At 43.0% G+C, this 16183-nt stretch overlaps 1 protein-coding gene across 1 annotated transcript in view; it reads right to left on the reverse strand.

Moving 5' to 3' along the window:
* rab6ba (RAB6B, member RAS oncogene family a) overlaps positions 1-15848 on the reverse strand; it is a 75561-nt gene extending 59713 nt beyond the window's left edge. Inside the window, exon 1 of the mRNA XM_010902936.4 lies at positions 15611-15848. Within this exon, the coding sequence (XP_010901238.2) occupies positions 15611-15680 (70 nt within the window). The 5' untranslated portion in view covers positions 15681-15848. The remainder of the gene's footprint in view (positions 1-15610) is intronic.
* Positions 15849-16183: the final 335 nt, after the last annotated feature.

Raw genomic sequence — 16183 nt, forward strand, 5'->3', positions numbered from 1 at the left:
TTTACCCAGCCTAAAAACCTGGTTCACATCTAGAGTAGTGTGCGGTTCCAGGTAAGAAATTAAGCCAAGCATGATATTGCGGCATTGACCTGAGAAACACGGTCCATAACTGTTTTCCCATCAAGCAGTCAGCACCCTCTCACTAAGGTCTCACTATCGCTGAAATGCCACACTCACACTGACAGCAGAAACACATGTTATCCATGGACAGATCAGATGTTGCTATACAGGATTCCCTCATAGCAACAGCTGCCCTGTTGACGGCGTATGGGACGTGAAGTCGTCAGGTGCTGGCCTATTAGCTGCACTGCATTAGGAGCCATGACTAAGTAATGCCCAAAGCAGCAAAATGGCTGCTTTTGTAGAGCTTTGTTTCACCAACAGACAAAAACAGCTTGGTTTGATACGGTATGAATGACAAAGGTTTTCACAGCGTTTCTACCGGGGCAGACGGTTCCTGGCAGACAAACTGAAAAGTGAATAGATTTATTTTCCCCAAAGAAAGTGCATTTTCTGTGCATAGATAAAGAAGGCTGGCTTAAGCTTCAAAACTCTAGCAATCCAGGCACAAAGATTAAGTATAAATTGACCAATTTCATATGATTAGTTCTAGCCAGGCTCACCGAGAGGAGACTTTATTTTGTGTGCGAATTACACGCTCAGGGCTCCAGTCACGATGCACAATGAAGAGGAACACAGTACATCAGAACTGAACAAATGGAAAGAAAGGAAGATATATATAAATAAAAGGATTTATATATTCAATATAACATTTTTCTTGATCGTTTCACAAAGTGGATAATGCAAAGAATTGTCACCGTACACCCCAGAAACATAGGCTAGGTGCCCCTAGAAACAACCCGAGGTCGGTTCTTCCTGGGACACACAGGGCTAGAACCAGGCATGCACAGAGGGAGAGCCAGAACAGACAAGAAACACTAGCGCGGGATGAAAGAGGAACTTATCAAAATGCAAGGCAGATCCAGAAAAGCCCAAACAATGCTGAGAAGGCAGTAAAAAAACTCAGCTTCTGACAGGGCGTTCCCAGTGGAGGGAGTTACGCCTGATTGGTTTGGATAACCTAAACCTGTCATGAGAGCACTACCTGGTTAAACGTTTATGTCTTTTGCTGAGCATCTGGCCACGTATTGGAAGTTATGCCGGCAACCCTGGAGGGAGATGACTCAATCATGGCTCAATCTCAACTCTTCCTGACATAGAGAAACTATGCTCCCTGACTTCCAGTCTGAGTGAAGGCAAGCCAGATGAGAGCTACAACAGACAAGGAAGCTGTTGCCTGGAGACTCCGTGACTTCCTGTCTGAGTGAAGGCAAGCCTGAGGAGAGCTACAACAGACCAGGAAGCTGTTGCCTGGAAACACACTGACTGACAGATGGATTAGAGCTCTAGGACTGTTTCCCTCACTCTCTCGCCATCTCTTTGTCTTGCGTCCTGTCCCTTTGTCTCTCTCCATCACATTGTCTCCCACTTTTTTTCCCTCTGTCTCTGTGCTCTCTCCGTCTGAAAATGCTATTCAAATCCAGATCGCTTTATTGGTGTGAAATACAATTTCGTAGGTCTTGCCAAACCAGGACAGTTGTGAAGCATTTGCAGCATTTCAGTAACAAAAAACATTTAATTTCGCTATAAACAAGAAACCAGGCAAGCCTAGTTCAGCCGGTCCGCAATAAAAAGTTTTGGCATCTTGAGAATTGAACATGGGTCTCCCACGTGAAAGGCTGTGTCGTTAACCACCACACCATGGAGCTGTTTGTTTACTGGCTGTCAGTATGGCCTCTTGTCTATACTGACACCCGGAATCTGTATATCCTGAACAAATCCTCTTTTGCCACTGGCCGTTTTAATAGTTAATTGGCCATTCGTGAATGACATTGAAACAGTTAAATTGACTAAAGTTTGTTACTAAGTTTATCTCCACCACAAATAGCGTCTATGTATGCCATTTGCCACTTTCCGTTTTAACAGCATATTGGCCAGTAATACGCTTTACCGGTATATACTAACTTACTGGAATAGTCATAAGAATTGAGCAATTGCTAGCGAGTCTGCCAAAGCTATTTCATTTTATGGCAAAACAACATGCTTTTTTCTTTCATTCGTAAATGACATTTATAGTAACTATCAATAAAGGCGACAATAACTAACCTTTTCATTAACTGAAAAGACGAGAGAATCGTGGAATCTATCAGAAATAATTCATGAATGTTGTTGCTCTCATTAGATTCAGACTTAGGTCTTCCACATGAGAGGCACAGTCTTTAAACACTACGCCACGGCATTACATGATTCAGCACTCGCTAGACTCCATTGAGGATTGTGTTAAACTGACTTACGTTTTTTGTTAAGTTTACCTCCACCATAGCGTCTATGAACTGTATGGCTTTTGCCACTGGCCGTTTTAACAGCTTATTAGCCAGTAATAGGCTTACTAATATCTACTAACTTCCTAGGAATAATCATAAGAATTGAGCAATTGCTAGTGAGACTGAAGATTAACTTTTCCATGCCAGAAACAGTTGCAATATAACCGTATACAGTTACAGTTAAGGCTTACTATAACATTACTACTGTATGTTAAGCCAGCAAATGTGTTTGTCTATCCTGACCAAAAGTGCATGCATGGATACTATGGCGTCACATCAGTCTCAAAACTCACGCGCATGCACTTGCCAATTCGGGAAGAATACATTTAGTCGATAGAGCAGAAACACAAGCTGCGCTTGCAGAGGACCAAACTCCCACACGCCGGTGCCACTTTGAGAAGATAAATTCAGTCGAGAGAGCAGAATGTGACGTTGAGAGAGCAGAAACACCAGCCGCGTGAGCAAAGGACCCGTCGCACGAGAGTATAACAATATCACACACAGATATCGTTGCGTGGAATTTCTCCACGACTTCTCAGAATTCACCTGCGCCTTTTCGAATCGCCCCTGCTCTAACTTGACACGTGTTTGTACTCACAAAGCAGTACATGGTACCTTAAATAAGATTGGTAGATTTATTGCTTTATCACGTCTTCCTTTTGTTACAATGCTGTGGATTTGCTCATTTAAAAGCCCGGGATCTATACAACCAGGTCCCCCGAGAGATACTGTGGGAGGTGCTGCGGGAGTATGGGGTGAGGAGGTCCCTTCTGAGGGCTATCCAATCCCTGTACGTCCAAAGTGAGAGCTGTGTTCGGGTTCTCGGTAGTAAGTCGGACTCCTTCCAGGTGGGGGTTGGCCTCCGCCAGGGCTGCGCTTTGTCACCAATCCTGTTTGTATCCTTTATGGACAGGATATCGAGAGAGCTGAGCCGGAAGGGAAAGCTCTCGATATACCGGTCAATTTTCGTTCCTACCCTCACCTATGGTCATGAAGGCAGGGTCATGACCGAAAGAACAAGCGGCTGAAATGGGTTTTCTCAGAAGGGTGGCTGGCTTCTCCCTTAGGGATAGGGTGAGAAGCTCAGCCATCCGTGAGGAACTCGGAGTAGAGCCGCTGCTCCTTTACATCGAAAGGAGCCAGTTGAGGTGGTTCGGGCATCTGGTAAGGATGCCCCCAGGATGTCTTCCTAGAGAGGTGTTCCAGGCACATCCAGCTGGGAGGAGACCTTGGGGTAGGCCCAGGACTAGGTGGAGAGATTATATTTCGACACTGCCTGGGAACGCCTCGGGATCCCCCAGTCAGAGCTGGCAAATGTAGCTCAGGAAAGGGAAGTTTGGGGTCCCCAGCTAGAGCTGCTGTCCCCGATACCGGATAAGCGGATGAAGATGAGATGGGATCTATACAACGTGACCGAGCTATCATTGACCATCTTTTTAGTGATCCGGCTCACTTGTACTAGTTCATTTAAAAGAGATGGCCCATTTTTCTAATCAACCCAAATTATCTAATGGCCATAATAACATGGAAAGCTGTGGAAAGTAACACTTATTTGTTAATTTATCTTTCACTGAAATTATGCATTTTAATCCTAGCAGGTTCCATGCAAAATCCTGTTAACAATGCAATAACTCTTTATTGGGTTGAAAAAAATGTCATAGTGAAAGAACAGTAGAACAGATTACAATAGAACACAATAACAAAACATTGCAAAACACATTAACATATAATGTAAAATGGTTAAAGGATATTACTAAGTAATATTATTATTACCAGTTCAACATGGCATTTGTTCTAATCGTTGGCCAAACTATAAACATGTTTCAAGTTTCAACAGATGAGGAACTATTGTGTTAGATAGGGTTGTCCTGCTTGGAAGAACTTAAGCTGGATTTAGAACATCACAGTCGTTTCTGAATCCCTTGTCCGCCACAATGATGTGGTTGGAAATCTCTTGCAAACATTTTAACCATTTCTTCATCTATCATCTTCTTTGATGAAGTAATGGCCTTTGGCATATACTGGCCTATGGAGGTTTGGGTGGCAGGTTTGATAGAGGCATTTGCTAGCATCAGGTAATACACCAACTCCGTCATTGGCCAATTACAAAATCATTCAAGGGTTACGTCTTAATGGGTTCATGGTTCAGACTATTCTTTTGGAATTATATTTTTGTTCAACGTTATTAATATACATTTTGTACAACAAGTTTATTTTAATAATTGTGGCTTATGGCAAATTAATTTTGTAAATGTATTATTTTAACACAACTTGCCTCAAACATATTTAAGTGCCAAATGAACGTCTCTTTTCCGTTCGCGAATCGGCTCCCATCGTTCACCAAAAAGAGACATTCGTTCGCGAACGACCCATCACTGGAGAGCAGGGGGTTTCGAGAAGTCGCGGAGAAATTCCAAACCACGACGTCTGTGGAGGATCTGTGCCCTCACAATGTTCAGACTCTCGTGGCACTGGTCCTTCGTCCACGCGGCTTGTGTTTCTGGTCTCTCCATGTGACATTCTGCTCTCTCATCTGACATTTTTCTTCTCGAAATGGCACCCGCGTGCGCTCGAGTTCAGTCCTGTGTTTCAGCTCTCTCAACTCTATCTTGTTTGAGCGTGAGTTTTGAGACTAATGTGACGCCATACTTCTCTATCCACGACGCTATTTAACAAAGGGTGGTCAGTCAGTCAGTCACTCAGTAAGAGACATTCGCTCTTCTTAGCCGGCTCCGCTTATGCAGTCCGGCAAAAACAAATTAAAGCACAATAACCACGTGTCTAAGTATACCACTATTGCTCTTCCCGGCTAGCATTTATATGGTGGGCTTTCAGTGGTCTACCAGTAGGAACTGCCAGCAGCTTTCAGGCGCTTTGCTTATTGTTTTTTAGCAGCCCAGCTATGATAAACAACTATGTAACATCAGCAATGAAGACATTGTAACTGTTAAAGTTGTGTGTTGACTGAAAATGCGTTTTACTTCATCTCTTTTTTTGTATTATTTTGTTATCGGGTCCTTAAAATTATTTCTGAATAATTGCAAAATATTTGTACCCATTCTTGGATGCAACACGTTCCACCAGTTGGACCAGTAACGGGCCACAAACCCTGCTGCTGTTTTGTTAATATCAAATGCAATTACATATAGAAAACACAAAACTTAAATATTGTACCTGGATCACTGTCCATTCCCCTGAGTTAATACATGGCAGTAAGCGCCTTGGGCAGTAATTACAGAGTTTGTTGGGATAGGAGATATTTGACCTTTCCTCTTTACAAATCTGTTAAAGTTGCATACATTTTCTTGGCTGGCATCGATGGACAGAGACATTTCACAAAGTGCCATATGGATTAAATTCATGGTTCTGACTGGACCCTTCAAGAACAAATTTTGTCTACAGAGCCTGGTTTGTTTTCTGAGTGATGGCTTCCATCTTGCCACCCAACCACAGAGGCCGGTTTTGTGGAGTTTGGCATTGTCATCATATGCGTACCTGACCAAGCTTGACCATGAAAGCCTGTAACTCCTCTCAAAGTAGCCGTTGGCCTCTTTGTAGTCTCTCTGATCAATTGCCTGCTTGCTGAGTCAGGAGGGACGGCGCGATCGAGGCAGAGCCTGGATGATGCCACACACCTTCCACTTCTTACTGTCTTGACCGTGCTCCAAGGGATATCTGAGGTCTTGGAGGTGGTTTCATACCAATCCCCTGATCTGTCTTTTCACAGCTTTGTCCATCAGTTCTTTTGAAAGGTCCTCGGTGCTCATTGTTAAGCATTTGCCTGGTAGTTCACTAACCAACAGGATAGATATCAATGCAATTTAAAACTGGTGGAGGCCAATTCACTTGGTGTGGGATTTTAATGGTAACTGAACGTACCAGAGCCAATTTCTTATCGCTATTACAAGCAAGTGTGAGACTTATCCAGCTAAGAAGTTTAAGTTATAAAAGTTTCCTCAAGAAGTGAGGAGTATGTTGTGTAGATAACTGAACAAAAAGAAAAAAGTAATGCATTAAACTCTGAGGCACTGAAATGACAAAATGTGAAAAAAACATACAGGTGGGGGGGGGTTATAATATTGTGACAGGGCACATAAAACATTCCATTCCAAATTAGTTATGGTTACATTCAGAATCAAATGTGTACTTTTATAATCTCTCATTCTCCCCCGTTCAGTCTCCATCCCCCTTTCTCTCCACCTTTCCTCCACTCTCCCTATTTCAGTATATTCCTCTTTTTCCATTTAATCCTTTCTCTCTACCTCTTTCAGCCTCTCCCTCCCTCTGCCTCACCCTCTTTCATTTGTCTTTTCCTCCCTCTCTCATTCTCCCCCTCTCCACCTCACGCTCCCCCTCAGTCTCTCCATCCCTCTACCACACTCTCCCCCTCTCAGTCTCTCCATCCCTCTACCACACTCTCCCCTTCTCAGTCTCTCCATCCCTCTACCACACTCTCCCCTTCTCAGTCTCTCCATCCCTCTACCACACTCTCCCCTTCTCAGTCTCTCCATCCCTCTACCACACTCTCCCCTTCTCAGTCTCTCCATCCCTCTACCACACTCTCCCCTTCTCAGTCTCTCCATCCCTCTACCACACTCTCCCCTTCTCAGTCTCTCCATCCCTCTACCACAGTCTCCCCTTCTCAGTCTCTCCATCCCTCTACCACACTCTCCCCTTCTCAGTCTCTCCATCCCTCTACCACACTCTCCCCTTCTCAGTCTCTCCATCCCTCTACCACACTCTCCCCTTCTCAGTCTCTCCATCCCTCTACCACACTCTCCCCTTCTCAGTCTCTCCATCCCTCTACCACACTCTCCCCTTCTCAGTCTCTCCATCCCTCTACCACACTCTCCCCTTCTCAGTCTCTCCATCCCTCTACCACACTCTCCCCTTCTCAGTCTCTCCATCCCTCTACCACACTCTCCCCTTCTCAGTCTCTCCATCCCTCTACCACACTCTCCCCTTCTCAGTCTCTCCATCCCTCTACCACACTCTCCCCTTCTCAGTCTCTCCATCCCTCTACCACACTCTCCCCTTCTCAGTCTCTCCATCCCTCTACCACACTCTCCCCTTCTCAGTCTCTCCGTCTCTCTACCACACTCTCCCCCTCTCAGTCTCTCCATCCCTCCACCTCAATCTCCCTCACTCTCTCCCTCTTTCTGTAGTGTTACGGGTCCAGTGATTCAGCAACTTACAAGCCACGTTCCTCTGCTGACTGCTGCCATGTGCCTGCACCTCTCAAATAACACCCTATTCCCTAAAGAGTACACTACTTTAGACCCTTGAAGCAAAAGTAGTGCACCATAAAGGAAATACAGTGCCATTTGAGATGCAAGTAATTCAATACAAGTCCCTGTATTAATTCCACTAAATAAAAAAAGTTAACCAAGAAGAATCATTGTAATTTGTGTGTGATTCCTGATTTGAACTAAAATGGATTTCAGCCAAACCCTGACAGACAGATGCCGACACGTCTACCGAAACCCATCCTTTTCTCGGAGTACCTGCAGGCAACACCAGGGGATTACCGCAGGAGGATTAGCACCGTCACAGGTGGCTGCTGTCGATCAGGGTCTGAACCTGTCACCTTCCGGTGCTCGTCTGGCTGCTAGGCTGGGTACTATATCAAATTAATGAGGTGAATTTACATTTCATTTTTTTGCCAGTGTTTCTTTCTCTTGTGGTTGTCGTAAGTGCTTATTAAGCAATTTCCAATTGTTCAGGTTTCCTTATGGTCTCGTCTACACTGTGCGGTGTGTGTCTTCTCGCACGCACGCACACACGCATGCGCACGCACACGCGCACACACACACACACACACACACATTCCTCTGCCATTGATACCAAAATATCCCTTCTTCCTCTCTGAGTCTGACAAGTGGTTTTGACTTAATATCTACATTCATAGTTGTCCCAATATAATTTGTCATATGGACACCAAAACACAACACAGTTATAATCAAATAGAGAATAACCTCATTTTCTTCACAATACTCTTATAACAGAACCAACTGAAATCAGTTTCAGTCATGCAATGCCATGTGCCACGAGGATTGAAAAAAAGATTATGTAAGCAATTGGCAACTCATTCTGTGAAATAAGCATCTTATCCAGGTAGGCCACTTGGATTTCAACGTGATTGTAAACAAATTGGACAGGATGGCATGCTGTTGAAACCTTGATACCTTGTTAGTGAACAAATTCATTCAAGTCTGCTTTATATATTGTATGTATGCATGTGGGCTTATGCCTGAGAGATTGCTTTTAACACCTGCATTTATTTTCAATAAGTCCTGCCACATTAAGCTGGTAATGAGTAGGGGATGTGCGTTACCTATAGATTAAACTCTTCATGACATAACCAGTGGGTGTCATTAAGTTCTGGTTGGAGGAATCCTGATGTCCTACTCATTCTCTCCAAACTCGCAATTCATTGAGTGTTCACAGGACTTTCACATTACAAAACCTACCCAGGGCTAAACCAGGACGAGCTACAGTATTAAACACAGAGGGATAGCATGGCTAATCCGTAATTTACTGCAACAATGACCCAGCTGTTGATCGCCCTGAGCCTGGCTGAGATCTGGCAACTTGGCAGAGACGCTACTCTCACCGTTAGAGTTGGTAGAGCAAGGAACGCAGACATTACAAAATTGCTGATCTGCCAGAAAATGAAAATATCCAACCAGCAGGAAAAGTTTGAGACCGGTGCCGTGCTCCTGTGGACAGAACCAGACCTGCGGGACATAATCCTGGGAGCATTTGGGTTGGTACATTAGAGGCTTTTCTGCTGAAGACATTCCACCAGACCAATACATTGTAACCCCAGCAGTAACACTGAGCAGGGGACAGCCAAAGAGCCAACCAGAGGGAGATTATCCACTCTGACAACACCAACCCCGCCACATGATGTAGAGTTCACGTTCCTGTTGATATTTCTGCTCTTCCTCTAAATATCTGGAATGTTTTATTTTTCTGATAAGAGGGGGTTATACCAGCCGGGTCTTAGCGAGTAAAGTCATCTTGTGAAGACCTATTTCTGTACTATCGTAGGAGTGCTGGAATCCGTTTAAACCTTTAAATTACAGTAGATATAATTATAGACAGAAATCCAAGATCAACACTCCCATAAGACAGTTCAATGACAGTGTCTCATAACATTTAGACCTGATGTCCAAGTAGGAATTAACATTTTAAGACATTACAACCATCAAGCCTAAATATGAACCAATACTTCATAAAGACCCTGCACATCAATTTGTTGGATGCATTAACTATTCACTCCACCAAATGTGACATGTTGCCTCACTGTCCACAAACACATGCCTCAGGCTATGAGGAATGGTAATGACAACAACACCTCCTCACTGATCCATAACACTGGGGTCCCCCAAGGGTTTATCCTCAGACCTCTGCTTTATTTCCTAACTGACCGGCGTCACATGCCCCTCTCCTCTCCAGGACCGGGGTCACACGCCCCTCTCCTCTCCCAGAACGGGGTCACACGCCCCTGTCCTCTCCCAGAACGGGGTCACACGCCCCTGTCCTCTCCCAGAACGGGGTCACACGCCCCTGTCCTCTCCCAGAACGGGGTCACACGCCCCTGTCCTCTCCCATCCCCTTTTCCTCTCACACTTCAGCTGTCTACATAAATAATAATAACATTGTGGTGTTGGCCAACTCACAGTCCAGGATCCACTACTGCCTGGGAACCAGCTGCTATTACTGTACAGTACACAGAAGACACACACACACGATAGGAGAGAAAGCGAGGAGAAAGCAAAGATGCAATCAAAAGCCTGAATACACTGTGTCAGAGAAATCCACTCCCTGGTCGGGTATGGGCTGTGGCTCCACACACACACACACACACACACACACACACACACACACACACGTACAGCTACCCTCTTGGGGACCAGAAAATAGAAATTGCATGCTCCCTTGCCCTAATCTTAACCCTAAACCTAACCCTAACCTTAACCTCAATAAAGTAAAATTTATGCCTAAACTTTACTTAGATGTAATGCCTAACCTCATTGGGACCTTTTGCCAGTCACTGTGAGGCCTAAAACACACACACACAAAGTAACTTCAGGGGTCTAATCCCCCCAGTCAGGAGCCATGTACCACAAAAATATGTCCGCAACAGTAACCTATTACCTATATAGTCCACTACTCTAGACTGGAGCATTAAACACTTCTACAGTGGCCCAGTAGATCAGGCCACTCCCTGTAGGTCTAGTAATACCTCAAGTTAAATTATTTCCCCATATAACGTTAAGGAGAAACTATTCATTTCAATTATTTGTGTTTGTCTCCCTCATGAATTCCAACCTCTTCCTGAATTGACTGAATGAAATTGAAATTGACCCAAACCAGCTTAATTTTACAAGGTCTTCTGGACAAACAGTGGATCATATTTTAAACTCAACCTAGTGGCCGTGTGTCTTACTGTATTCATTTTGTACATGCTGTACACAAAATAACTTCAGCTTCTGTGTGGTTCAATTGATGTGGTGCTCTGGGTTCAATTCCTATTTGGGTCCAGTATGTAAATGAACAGTATCTGTAAACCATGTAGTTGTATCCGTAATACACTCTACTGTAGGTGACTCTGTCCAAGAGAGCTGAATGAGATTAATTTAACTGTACAATACCACATGCTGCTCTGGACAAGAGCATCTGCTAAAGGATATAAACAACTGTAAATAATATACACTACCGTTCATAAGTTTGGGATCACTTTAAATAACATCCGGTTGATCACAAATACAATGTAGACACAGTAGACTTTGTAAATATTATTGTAGCTGGAAACGGCTGATTTACAGTGGAATATCTACATGGGCGTACAGAGGCCCATCATCAGCACCATCAGTCCTGTGCTCCAATGGCATATTGTGTTTGCTAATCCAGGTTTCTCCTTTTAAAAGGCTTATTGATCATTAGAAAAACATTTTGAGATTGTTAGCACAGCTGAAAAAGTAACTACAGTATCATCAGCATCAGAGCCATCTCCTGAAACTCAGTCTATTCTTGTTCTGAGAAATGAAGGCTATTCCATGCGAGAAATTGCCAAGAAACTAAAGATCTTGTACACAGATGTGTAGTACTCCCTTCACAGAACAGCACAAACTGGATCTTAACAGAATAGAAAAGGGAGTGGGAGGCACTGGTGCACAACTGAGCAAGAGAACAAATATATTAGTGTCTAGTTTGAGAAAGACGCCTCACAGGCCCTCAACTGGCAGCTTCATTAAATGATACCTGCAAAACACCAGTTTCAATGTCAACAGTGAAGAGGCAACTCTGGGATCTCTGCTGGCTTTCTAGGCAGAGTTGCAAAGAAAAAGCCATACCTCAGACTGGCCAACAAAAAAAAATGATTAAGATGGATAAAAGATGGAGACACTGGACAGAGCAAAAACTCTGCTTAAAAGGCCCGCATCCCGGAGTCACCTGTTCACTATTGACGTTGAGACAACATCTTCAGTTTATGGGCAATTTCTTGCATGGAACAGCCTTAAATTCTCAGAACAAGAACAGACTGACGAGTTTCAGAAGAAAGTTATTTCTTTCTGGCCATTTTAAGCCTGTAATAAAAACCTGCAAACGCTGATGCAGAAGATACTGAACTTGTCTAAAAGAGAGTTTTGTTGTTTCTTTAATCAGCACAACAGCTTTCAGCTGTGCTAACATAATTCCAAAAGGGTAAAAACTTGTATAAGCAAACACAATGTGCTATTGGAACACAAATGACGGTTGCTGATAATGGGCCTCTGTACCCCTATGTAGATGTTACATAAAAAATCTGCCATTTCCTGATTTTCATTTACAACATTAACAATATCTATACTGTATTTCTGATCAATTTGATATTTAAAATGGACAAAAATTAGCTTTTCTTTCAAAAACAAGGACATTTCTAAGTGACCTCAAACTTTTTAACAATAGTGTATTCAGTTCGCAAACGGGCTAGCAGCTAGTGTCCCTCGCCTCTTCTGTCTCCATAGACATCTAAAGGATGCTCATTTAATGGAACTATCCAAATATAAATTCCTACATATTTGAAACTAGCGCCAGCCTCACATAAATTCGGAACGGTGCCCTGATCCAATGCAAGGACCAGCTCACTGCGTGATGCTGACAGATTTAGCAAGCTTGTCTAATCTTAGCTAGCACAAGCAGTACCGGAGTAGCCCCACATGTCAAGATTAGCCACCATGGAAGGGTCTTTATTTTGTTTAGCTAACTCTTAAATAACCCATGTCAACATGTAATGAATCTCACAAGCCCATACCTAGAAATCGGTTTCCAACTCCATGTAGGCCTGAAACTGTGGTATTTCAAAAAGTGTTTGAATTGCAGGGGGCCCCAAGCGCTAAGAATTATTTTAAATGTTACATTTCTAAAAACCTACCCTTACACGCCAGACCTAGCGTAGTGAGTCTCAGACTGTAACCAACGATAAAATCTATCAGAAAGCATTCACCCGTTGGTTCAACAGCATGTGAGATGTGAGCTAACGTAATAGACAAGGAATACATGTCAGGATCTGTCAGTGGAGTTTATCAATATAAGATGGCGTACGGCCATTTCACCATCAATTCTCATCACCTTCTCTATTCACCTGGTTGCAGACACTCACTAGCATGTTGCGCACTGAGTCACTGGCTGAGGCACATTATTTGTCACTTACCTTACTGACAATAAAAACAAAATCCATTAATAAAGTCACCTCAAGAAAGACCAGTGCCGTTAAGGATCTGAAAAAAGTCTGTATGAAATATATAATGAGCAACGTATACAGACTACTTTCAGATCCTTGAGATCTTTCGGTCTAGGATTACAGACCGCCCTCTTCAATTTAAACCACAGGGTTTTCAATTTAATTTAATTCCGGAGACTGACATGACTATTGCAAAATGTTGATTTTATGGTAAAACATTATTGCTTTTGGATTTCTTATCGCTGGGGATAACAGTCTTGTTTGAAGTTCTATTTGCGGCCGGCCACACATGGTCTTTGGCAAAGGTTTCCTGGTACTTGGTTAAGTTCAGGATGCTGCTGACCTTAACTAGTGCCACAAGATCAGCGGAACCAAAACAGCTATAATATCAAACACCTACCACCATATTTTACAGATGGTGTGAGGCTCTTTTATGCATACACATCCTTCTTTTTACAGAAAACTCTTCACTGGTATGCAGGTCCACAAAGATCTATTCTGGTCCCGGTGTTCCCAGTGCAGTGTCCTTTAAAGGTTTAACTACAGATGCTCATACCTTTTTGGTTAGTCTAAATAAAGGCTTTTGATCTGGAAACCTTTCAAAACAGGCCGTTGGCCCAGAGGTGGCATCTAATTGTAGATTTGGAGACAAGTTGTGTAAGTCTTATTTTTCCCCCTACCGAACCATCGTTCTTATGATGCGTTGAGGTAAGACGGTCTTTGATCGGGTGGATTTCTCACTGTTCCATTGGTTTCAAAATAGTAAATTATTGCCTTAAATGTTGTGAGTGGTATCTTCAAGCAATAAGGCATAAAGCGATGTGATATAGGGCCGATATACTGCGGCTAAGGGCTTTTTTAAGGCACAATCCGCTGTGGAGTGCCAGGACACAGCACTTAGCTGTGGTATATTGGCAGTATACCACAATTCCCCAAGATGCCTCAAGGCTATTATGAGCTGGATCCAAATGTAATTAGAGAAGCAGAACGTGATGTGATACCAGTGTTCCAAAGCAATCGGCATTCAGGAATTGAAGAACATGATTTCTAATTTCGCATTTTTACTTTTAACTCAATCAATCAATACCTTTATTGTCCCAGTGAGAAAATGTGTGGAGCAATCAGGATTCAACATTAAATTCCTAAAACACACAAAAAAAAAAAACATTAGCCTGACTCATGAAGGTCAACAGCTATTTGTCACTGTTGACTGGTGAATTCCTTGTCTTTCCTTAAGGTGCTAGAAGACAAATGGATTCTACATGCATCATTGTATTTTTCTGTACATCTTAAAAGGGTCCAGGGGAATACAAAATAATAAGTATGACCCACATAACCCTTTAAACAAAAATCCATATATTGGGCTAGTGTGTGTGATTCAAAGCTTTTGTTCAGATGAATTAAATAACACTCCCATGTCTTCAAAAATACCAACTAAATTATATATTAATAAAAGGGTTATATTAGATACGTAGTAAATAAGGGAATGTTTGATTAACGTTGCTTTTTTTTTACTAAAATGGGTTTCCAAATGTTTTTCTTATTTTGTTTCCATCTAGCCCTGTTCCTCTCACCACCTTCTGTCCCAGTTTATGCCTTGACCATTTACTGCAACAGGGCTTCTAGTCACGTTAATAACATACATGTTGAAGACATGAAAGCTAAGTTGCCTCATTACAGGGTGTGGAGTAGTGGAACACGTTAGGGACAAACTGAGCCAAGACAAGTCGTGATAAGTTGGACATCATAACAGCTGTACATCAGTCTCTGATCCACAAAATCTTTCATGGGACCATTTTATACTGAACCAATATACTTAGGCCTAGTCATCGTCGGCAGAAAGAGTGAGAGAAAGTGAGAGAGAGTGAGAGAGCAGAGAGGGAGGGAAAAGATAGTAAGGGGGAGGGAGAGAGCGAGAGTGAAGAAAAGCAATACAGTTCAGTGACTGCAGATACACAAGTTATCCCACCGACAGACACTGGCAACCTGGGTGTGTCTCAGCCATACACCGAATTATTTATTTATTTACTTCTCTTTTAAACCAAGCACGCCACCCGCTTTTGTGACAATATCATCGCTTAAAAAACACAGAATTCAGGTAACAGTTTTAACCTACGTTAACGATTTGGATACACTTAATGTCGATTATTGTCAAACCCGAAAGCCAAAAAATCTAAATGTTTTGCCGTTCGCTTTTCGTTGAGCAATTAAAACGATAAACAGCTCTAACACTAAAACGCACAGACTGACATTTCAGGCGTCTTTTAACGGTACTCTTAACTATGTGTGACAGATATAACATGACAAATACTTGCTTGTCATTTTCCCATACAATAGAATTGAGCGTACTCTCAATTGTGTAATAAGTGGCAAGGCTAGACATACTGTTTCAACTTCACTTTTCGACTGTAGGCTTAGCATCCAGCAGCAGGTGCATACAGACATCATGGCCAAATGGAGGATAAACTTCTCCCGGGAATTCTGAAGGACTTACCGCTTTGCTCCCCCAGAAAGACCAGTTTGAATTTTCTTAAGGGGTTACCAAAGTCACTACCCACGGACATGTTTAGGGGCGAATTTCTAAGAGTCGGAGAATCACTGCTTCCTCCCAGCGGTCCGGGATTCTGGTGCTGATGAGGTTGGATGTGAAAAGCGACGCCTCAACCCGTTCAACCCGCTCTCTCTCAACGACGGGAGTGCTGCACTGTACGCGGTTAGTTTCAACGTTGATCTGCGCATGCGCGGCCTCTCCTCGTTCCCTGTCTGCTGCTGCCGTCTCCCTTTCTGATCTGGCACATGACGTCATGCAAAACGAGAGCGGAGAAAAGATTTCCTCTACTCTTGTGCGCTACATGACCACGAATTTCACATCTCTGCTTTTACCGGTAGGCTTCCTTTCGATTACTTGAATTAGTGATCAGCAGACCCAAAACATTGCCCCTAAACTTGAAATAGCAACTACAAGAAAGTCTAATTTTAGCACTACATGCAATTGTAAATCCAAATTATTTTCCTAGTGGGAACCAGCCAAGAATCTTTAAAGGGACAAATTTGTCAGGTTTCACTG

The sequence above is a fragment of the Esox lucius genome, chromosome 8, assembly GCF_011004845.1.
Source record: "Esox lucius isolate fEsoLuc1 chromosome 8, fEsoLuc1.pri, whole genome shotgun sequence".
Classification (NCBI taxonomy): Eukaryota; Metazoa; Chordata; class Actinopteri; order Esociformes; family Esocidae; genus Esox; species Esox lucius.